Consider the following 10054-nt stretch of genomic DNA (forward strand, 5'->3'; position numbering starts at 1 on the left):
CTCTGCAACAGTCCATTTAAAAAGACCATGCCTTTTTGTTTCAAATTTTCAAAAACTTAAAAACACCTTTTCCACTTTGACGATACCAAACAAATTCATGGTAGCATTTGTAACTGGTGTCACTAACATGAAACCCCCAAAACAAAAAACAAATGAATAGTGACAGATTAAAAGAAAAAAAGTAATGAATAAAAACAAAAAGCTGAATGTGTGTGTGATTACTCTTTACTCTTTTACTTGTTTCAGTCATTTGACTGTGGCCATGCTGGAGCACCACCTTTAGTCGAGCAAATTGACCCCAGGACTTATTCTTTGGAAGCCTAGTACTTATTCTATCGGTTTCTTTTGCCAAACCGCAAAGTTACGGGGACGTAAACACACCAGCATCCTTTGTCAAGCGATGTTGGTGGGACAAACACAGACACGCAAACATATACACACACATACATATATAATACATATATACGACAGGCTTCTTTCAGTTTCCATCTACCAAATCCACTCACAAGGCTTTGGTCGGCCCGAGGCTATAGTAGAAGACACTTGCCCAAGATGCCACGCAAATATATAAAAAATGGTGGTTAGAATTTTGGATCAAACTGGCTTTAGGGAGTAGCTGATAGGTATGTATTTGTGCATGCGTGTGCATGTATGGGTATGCTTGTATGTATATGATTGCGTGTGTTGCTGATTTGAATTCTTTTCTGCAACTGAACATAAATTGACCCCTGGCTATTAAGGACCCAACCAACCACACACACACACACACACACACACATGCACACACACATATATGCACAGACACATTTGTTTTAGGTTTTGTACCCCTTTGAACTGCAGCTATACACCAGATAACATGGTAAGTCTTATGTTCTGAAATTTAAATTTTGAATTTATTTTAATTATAAAATTACACCCAAGCTTTGGAAAACAGAACCTTTTCTTTCCTTTTCTATATTTTTTGTTAAGTTAGAATTTCTCCATTTTGGTCAGGATTTTCTAATTTCCTGTATCAAGCAATGGACAGAAGCATTTAAGAAAATCAAATTCATAGAGCCAAACAAAATCAAAAATATTAATTTTAATCGTAATGATGGAGAGAAGTAAACATTTTCCCTTTCCTTAATACTAACAAGAGCATAGTTTGAGGGAGATTTGGCTGTTATTTCTAGTAAATTGAACAACCACACAGAGAGTACATCATTGGCTCATTTGTTGATGCGTACAAGTAAACAAAAACTAAAGGAAAAACAAACACTAGCAAACACACAGACACACACATATATATACTTTATTGAAAAGCAGCAAAAATATCACAAAAGCTGTTACTCAGTTACATGTTCCTATTCGTCGGAGTTTTGTTTAGAATTCTAAACTTCCCCCAAATTTTTTTGATTCTGTCTTCTGCATAATGGAATTGATATGCTTATGCAAAAAAAAAAAAAAAAAAAAAAAAAAATCTCCCACCCACCCATTTTTAAAAAAATTTATGGTTTTAAAATACAGACAGTCTGAATGCACCATTCATTTCTGTTTATAATTTCCAAATAATTCTTTAATATTTTTTATGAAAGAAAGTCAATTGACAGTCTTCACACTTTTCCACGTAATCCTGGGCTTTATATGTGAAATGCCAGCAATATTAGCAGACAGACAGCTGTGCAGTGGTACAACATATAATCCAAGTAGATGAAAACCTTTTTAAGAGGAAAAATGAAGTTGGAAGAGTGGTGAAGAAATTTTGGATACTTGTGGTTGTCGTAACCGATGGTGTGCCAGTTTTTTATGTGTGTATGTGTGTGTATAAAGATATAATTAAAACAATACGTATACACCCACGTATATATATATATATATATATATATATATATATATATATATGCAACAAAACCTAATAGTGTGAATTTTCTAAAACTCCTTTAGGGACAAATGGTTTTCACAATGAATTCCAATTTAATTGGAATCAACATGATCTGAAGCATATTTGTAGAAAAGAAATAATTTTCTCAAGATTATGAAGAAGCAAATCTTTGGATCACTATTGTGTAGATATACCAAAATATTTATATATATATACAAGGATGTATATAAAATTAACTCTGTAAAAAATGTATGTGTGTGTATATATTAGTATGTTTCTATATGGAATAAAAGTCAGTCATAATAAGAGATCATCTAAAAATCTATTTCCTTAATTTTTAACAACTGTTTCTGGCACATTTAGCTATGTAATTTTGATTTTAAAGTATTTAAACATTTATTTGGAAATTATAAAGAGAAGCAAATGGTAGATTCAAATTGTCCGTATTTTAAAACCATGAATTAAAAAAAAATTTTGTGTGTCAAATTTTTCTTCCAGAAGTTCATGGCTTCATAGGAATAATCATGGAAAACTGCATCAAGATAACCAATTTTCAGATTTTTTACTTCCTTTCAAAAAATATGAATTTTGTAAAAAAACAAACTAGATCCTGAATAAGAAATGAATGTTTTTATATCATTTTTAAAGGGGGCTGATTTTGTGATCCCAAGTACAATGAATACCATCCTCCACAAGTTGTCACTCATATGAAGTACATATGTATTTCAACAATTTCTATCAAATACACTCTCTTTCTTGAGCTTAAAAAAATCCTCTTCCTGGGTGACAGTAACTTATATGTCAGATTGTTACACACCTTCTAGCTGTTTTGATAAGGAAAATTGGAAAGGTTTGAAATGATTCCATCGGTATTTACTTGCATCAAAGAGCACTTTTTTGATAGACAATGCATTGATCACATAAGTGTCGCGTGGTGGAAATAAACGCAATTACCAAACTTTCAATTCATTATTTTGTTTTTTTGCATTTCAATCTGTACTCCCGACTGCATACAAGCACATGTAAAATGACATCCTTTATTTTTTAATCATTATCTGCTGATATAAAAATAAGTAGTATATTGAAAAATAAAAATATTGGGGAGGGGGACATTTGTAACTCCAAGGGTCAAAAGGGGGCTTTTGGCCAGATCTATTCCATCTCAATCACAGATCTTTTTAATTAATTTTTTAAAACTAAACAGTTTGAAACTTCAAATACTGGTAGAATTTTTCACGTACAACACAGTTTACTCTGAACATTTCTGACAAAATTTCATATCTTAGATGTTATTTCGTGTTAAAGTTGTTGTATTTGGGTAATTTCAACCAATCAATGATGTGTATTTGGTTGAAGACAGCTGCTGCTGTTTGCAATAGTAATCGAAAAGGAACAACTTCTGGGTCATCTCTACTAAATGTCACCACGCTGTTCTATTCATACGGCGAGCGAAGACAATACCACTCTTATCCTTTCTTCATTTCTAGTCAGCATCATGCACTTCTTACTCTTTCCCTCCCTTCTACACTATCAACTAGCAACCAGCGACTGAACTTATCACTGCCACTACAATTGCTGTATTTTCCAGTGTATAAGCCGCTATTTTGTTTTACCTTCATGTTTTGATAATGTTATTTTTTATCTAATAAAGACTTTTATATTGACAAAATGTGTTTGTTGTTGATTATAGTAAGATGACAATAACAATACGTCTCATAGTTGTAAAATAAGGCATTTTGAAACTACATATATATCAACAACAAAAAAGTTAGCTGCAGACTCGTAGTGTCATTTAGTAGAGATGACCCAGAAGTTGTTCCTCTTCGATTACTATCGCAAACAGCAGTAGCTTTCTTCAGCCAAATACACATCGTTAATTGGTTGAAATTGCCCAAATACAACAACTTTAACACAAAATAACTTCTAAAATATGAAATTTTGTCAAAAACGTTCAGAGTAAATCATGTTCTACATGAGAAATTCTACCAGTATCCTAAGTTTCAAACTGTTTAGTTAAAAAGAATTAATTAAAAAATCTGTGATTGAGATGGAATAGATCCTTTTGGCCAAAATGGGTTGAGAACCTTTGGTATAAAGTATAAACATAAGGATGAGGAGTCTATACTTACCTAAATGGTTAAGATGAGGAGGACAAGGATATGTCCGTCCTCGGAAGTCAATACTGTGAGGAAACCAGAACACTTCATCTCGGAACTGAAAAAACATAAACAACCTTATTTTTAAAATCCATTAAATAAAATAGAAGCAGTATCAGATTAAAGTAGCTATCTATGTATCCTACTTAATGTAAATACATCATTGTGTTTAAGAATGCAATATATATTAGAGGGAGACAAAAATCTTAGCAGCAATAGCAGTGAGTGTTTTTCACTGTTTTTCTATATGTCGGAGGAGGCAAATCTCATCTAAGCATGTGGTTGTCTGTGAGTACATGACATTAACAAGACCCAACAAGACCAAACTGCATCTGGTGTTCTTGCTAGCTACTGCTGGGTTGATTTTCCTCTCCCTCTGACATATATTATGTTTTTAAACACAACAAATCCATACAGCAGAAAATTTACCTCCCATTATTTGTACTCACTCTCTACATTCCCCCTCCACATCCTCTCCTGCAATCTTGTGACCACCAACTCACCCTTTCCAATCCTTGGTTCCACTTCACTTTCATACACTTCCCTGTAACTTGAGTGTAACCCCTATCACATCTTCAACAGCTCTCCCTTCTCTCTCTCTCTCCAACTGAGGTAACCATGTATCTCCTTTAATGCAAGACACCTATTTGTGTCCTATTCATACTCTAACTGCTCAGCAATGAGCACAAAGCCATCTCCCTTGATACTACTCACCACTCAGTCGCGGAGTCTTGTCTTGTAAGTTATTTGGTGACCTCACCACTGCCAATACCACATAAAAAGCACACACTTCACACTATTAAGTAGTTGGCATTAGGAAGAGCACCTAGCTGTAGAAACCATGCCAAAACATACCGTAGATCTTGGCACAGTTTTCTGACATGCTAGCTTCTGTAAAATCATCCAAACCATGCCAGCATGGAAAACAGATGTATGATGATGTATTTACATTAAGTATAACACAGAGATGTCTAGTTTACCCTTATTCCATATAGTCGTGTCCTCTTTTCTTTTGGTGGACAGAGATATTGAAAAGAGAGAGTTGGGGTGTCTAAAGAAAGAATGAGAAGGAAGAATTGCTATGAAATCATTATTAATTTTGGTCCAAGTGTCTTACAGTATACTTCAAGACTAGTAGCCACCATCTGCAATGAAAGTAGACACACTTGAACATATATTACATTGACAAAACATGTTTACTCATAGCTATGTCAATCCCAGCAGAGTGTAACACTTCAGTAAAAATACTTGAAAAGTGAAGTAAATACAAGGACCATGATATAGAGGTCTCATTAATGTGGTATCTAAGAACAACAACTGTACCTGTGATCATCAGGTTATGACCCACTATGGTCAAATATCAGGAAACCCCAAAGTATCCAAACCACAACAAATTGTTCTAATAAAGAAAAACATTGTCAACTTGAAAACACCCGATTCTCTTAAAACTCTTTTAAAACTAAAATATAATAAATTCAACAGAATCTTGGTTCCCAGATTCTGGTCTCCTTCCCTTGCAATATACCATTGCCAATCATAAATAACATCTACTAGAGGTCTCTGGGCAAAACTTGGAAAAGCTTGTAACAAACAAATCAACAATAACGTAAATAGTAATAGTTTCAATCACAAGGCTTGAAATTTGGGGAAAAGGAACTAGCTGATTGCACCAACCTGATACTCAACTGGTACTTATTTTATTGACTCCAAAAGGATACAAGGCAAAGTCAACCACAGCAGAATTTAAACACAGAATGTAAACATGGACAAAATGCGCAGTAGCATTTTGTCTGGTATACTAACATTTCTACCAGCTCGCTATGATAATAATGATGATGATGATGATACCAAGCAGTAGGAAAGACAAACAACAACATAAGAGATACAACTCAAACCAAAGAAGAACCTAAAGGAAAAAATAATAATAGTGCTACCAATAAGGAAGTAACAACTGGTACCAGCAACTTAAGTAATTTAAGTGAGGAAGATCAGAAGATTTTAGATGAGTTGCAGGAAGTATTAAGTAAAGCAGTAAAAAAAATTGCCAGCATTAAAAGGCACCAACAGAAGGAAGCTGCCAAAAATGAGACTAGGAAAGTAGATTCTGTTATCAGAAGGATAGATACTAAAAATATCGGTGTCACTAACTTATTGATCTATGCAGGAGGGGTAGTAGTTACCAGAAGATTAGACGATAAATAAGGAAAGATTAAAAAAGAGCAAATGTGGAAAAGGAGACTACAGAATAAAGTGAAACCTTTAAGACAAGTTCTGAGTAGAATAGAAGCCTGGAAATTGAACAAGTTAGGAAACACAAGATGCAAATCTTCTCTTGAGAAAAGATACTTAGTTAAGTACCAAAGATGAAAAACCCAATGCAGAAGAAGCTAGAAAGTTCTGAAGTAATATTTGGGATAAGCCAGTCAATCACAATGGAGATGCAGTATGGTTAAAGAAAGTGAGGGAAGAAGTAGTGAGTGAGAAGCAGCCAGATCTAAGACTAACTAGTGCATTAATGAGTAAAGTGTTAAGAAAAATGCTGAATCGGAGGGGCGCAGTACCAGACTTAGTACAAGGGTACTGGCTAAAGAAATTTAGTAGTTTACATGGGAGGCTGAGGGAACAACGTCAGGATTGCCTTAATGGAGGAATAATACCAGACTGGATGACTTGAGGGAGGACAATACTCCTTATGAAAGATAAGAGCAAGAGTAATGCAGCTAGCAATTATACACCAATCACTTGCCTAGCATTCGTCTAGAAGCTGTTAACAGGAATGTTTTCAGAAAGCATTTACAAGTACCTTGACAACCAGAAATTACTGCCAGAAGAACAGAAAGGTTGCAGGAAGAAGGCTAAAGGCACACATGATCTATTATACATAGACCAAGCGGTTTTAAATGAAGTAAAATCTAGAAAGAAAAACCTAACAATAGCATGGATAAATGATAAGAAAGCCTATGACATGATCCCACATTCATGGATAAGTGAATGTTTGAGTATATTTAGTATAGCAGACAACATAAGAGAATTAATTAGCTTTAGCATGAAGAAATGGAAAGTAGATCTCTACTCAGGTGACACACTCTTAGGGAAAAAGGGATAATTTTCCAGGGGAACTTGTCCCCTTTAATATTTGTCTTATGTTTGATCCCCTTCAGTTTAGTATAAAGGAAGGCAAAGGCAGGGCATCAGTTCAGAAATAGTAAAGGAAAAATTAACCATTTGCTCTATATGGATGATCTGAAGCATTATAGTAAGAATGAAAAAGAGATAGATTCCTTAATATAGACAGTAAGACTCTTCAGCAAAGATATAGGCATGGAATATGGCATAGGTAAGTGTGCACTATTAGTCATGAGAAGGGGACAGGTAGTCAACAGTGAAGGCATCCAATTGCCAGATGGCCAGACATGAAAATCATTGAAAGGAAGAGAGAGTTATAAGTATGTATAAGTATTAGAATCTGACAGAGTACTAAATATAGAAATGAAAACGAAAATTGAGAAGGAGTACATCAGAAGGGTGAGGAAGCTAATGAAGTAAAAGCTAAACGGTTTGAATCTAGTGAAGGCTGTAAATACTTGGGCAGTAACATTACTTAGATATTCAGCAGCTTTTGTAGACTGGACAAAATCTGAATTAGCAAAGCTAGACAGAAGAACTAGGAAGGAATTCAATATGAATGGAGGACTCCACCCAAGGGTAGGAGTAGAAAGGAAGGTGGCTTTCAAGTTTCTTTTATTATTGAAAATGTAGTAACGCCGTGCGCATGCGTAGTCTCACGCATGCGTGGAATTCAACAACCAAGCTTTCCCGCTTTGATCGATCTCTTTCTTGCTGGCCAGCGATTGAGCAAGGACGTGTCTAGCTGTCTCTCCATCTTTCGAACTCACGCTAGACAATTCACATCAATATACCAACGTCCCAACAACCATGTTCTCACACAGTGAAGGCGCCTCAACAACCAAGAGAAAAGCTGTATATATTCCACCATAAATAAATGTTGTTTGAGTTGATAGTTTGGAGTTCAGCGTTCCGTTCAATTCCTAATTTAATATAGGAAAGTCAGGTGTACATCTAATGATGTATAACCCACTTTCCTATAAAAACTCCAAATACATGCTTATCAGAAAACGCAACCCTATTCATTGTGACATGACATGCATTTGTATTCCTCTTCTATTTCTTAGAAACTCACTCTCTCTTTGCTTGCTATCTCTACTTCTATTAGTCTTTCTGTAACTCTCAGACTTTTATCTTATGACTATCTCTCACACTTTTATCTTCATCCTTCTTATTTTTCATTTGGTCTTCAAATATCAAGTCTCACTTGGTTACACACAAATATGTCTAATACAATATACATACTGCACTATTTGTTTCCACATTAGGATTTTTCAATTCAACATATAACTTTCCTCTTTCCCATGTACACTTTTACACACTGTTACTTTCATATTCATCTCTTGCAACGCTGTCTGTCTGACTCACTTTCTCCCACTCACTTTCTATTACCTTCTTCAATTTTGTTTATACAGGTTATTAATACCAAAATGTACAATGAAAAGTAATAAAGTAATGCAGAGGAAATAAGTTATGCATTCACATGTGTCCAATAAAATTAAGATTTTTAACATGATTTTTCTCCAGTGCATACTAGGTATGCATTCCAATTCGCTGTCATGCAAAATTATGGAATCTTCTGATATGTATACACAATAAACTGGGGACTGTTCCATAGCTATGTTATGTCAACATAATATCTGATTTCTTCATAAATTTTAACACTGGTTTGGAGTGCTTGCTATTATTCTAAATTCATTTATTGAGTGAGTGAGTTCAAGAGAAATTAGGCATAAGATATCAGAAAAATTACACAAATTGGGAATCAACCATGTTAATATTAGTGACTAGTAGAAAACTGCTCTTCTGAAATTTGTTAAATAAATATCTTTTGATGAAATGAAATTTTCCTCAGATACTAGCATAATTTGAAAAAAAGAAAAAAAGCATGTGGCTGTTTGATGTGCTATAGACTATAGAATATATACAAGTTATATAACTGATATTTCAAGCATACTAAACAATCATGTACATGGGCTACCTTTAAGTTTGTTTAAAAGAGAGAAATTAAGACTGCAATAAAATAATGGATGAAATATTTACTGAGTGAGTACTGTTAGACATACAAAAGACACAAAGTAAAATTAGACTTAACATACTGGAAAAATTACACCAACTGGGAATCAAATATGTAAAAATCATTTAGCAATAAGCAGAAAACTACCTGGAGGTTGGGCTTTCTGTTAGTAATAATGATTTCAAATTTTGACACAAGGCCAGCAATTTTAGAGGATTACATCGACCCCAGCACTCAAGTAGTATTTGTTTTATTGACCCTCAAAGGACGAAAGATAATGCTGACCTTGGCAGAATTTGAATGCAGAATGTAAAGACAAATGAAATGCTGCTAAGAATTCTGCCTGGTGTGTTAACAATTCTACCAGCTTGCCACTTTCTGCTAGTAACAAAAAACAAATGACAAGTAAGCAAGACAGAAGACAAATATAGCTAAAAAAAACTTACATGGTTGGCAATGGAGAGTTTATAAAGCTCATTACACCACAAACTGTACATCTCAGCACTCTGTTGTTTCAGTTTTATACGCAACCTCTGAGCCTGTGACCGTTGCTGAACTGTCATATCACTACAACAAAAACAAACAACACATATATATATATATATATCGACTTTAAAGAGAGCTCAAAACTGATCCATTGAAAATACTTTATTATAATAATAATAATAATAATAATAATAATAATAATAATGAAAATGACCTATGAACATTTTGATGCAATATCCAGAACGATTCATGCATATTATAAAATATTATAAAATATGGGATACCACATCTCATCGGGGCCTTATTATTATTGTTATTATTATTATTAGTAGTAGTAGTAGTAGTATGCAGACAATAAAAATAGAAAACATTCAAATCCAATTTTCATAGTTGACCCATGAAAATATG

At 34.1% G+C, this 10054-nt stretch overlaps 1 protein-coding gene across 4 annotated transcripts in view; it reads right to left on the bottom strand.

The window, feature by feature from the left end:
- Window positions 1-10054, bottom strand: part of LOC106880721 (DNA-directed RNA polymerase, mitochondrial) — a 120272-nt gene that overhangs the window by 24860 nt on the left and 85358 nt on the right. For all 4 annotated transcript variants that reach the window (XR_008266737.1, XM_052976558.1, XM_052976557.1 and 1 more), the window contains 2 exons: window positions 9607-9727; window positions 3991-4075 (listed from right to left, as the gene is read on the bottom strand). Coding sequence is in view for 3 of the 4 variants with exons in the window: in XM_052976558.1 (XP_052832518.1) it covers window positions 3991-4075; window positions 9607-9727 (206 nt within the window). In the remaining variant the exon portion in view is untranslated. The remainder of the gene's footprint in view (window positions 1-3990; window positions 4076-9606; window positions 9728-10054) is intronic.

Source organism: Octopus bimaculoides, chromosome 25 (assembly GCF_001194135.2).
Source record: "Octopus bimaculoides isolate UCB-OBI-ISO-001 chromosome 25, ASM119413v2, whole genome shotgun sequence".
Taxonomy (NCBI): domain Eukaryota; kingdom Metazoa; phylum Mollusca; class Cephalopoda; order Octopoda; family Octopodidae; genus Octopus; species Octopus bimaculoides.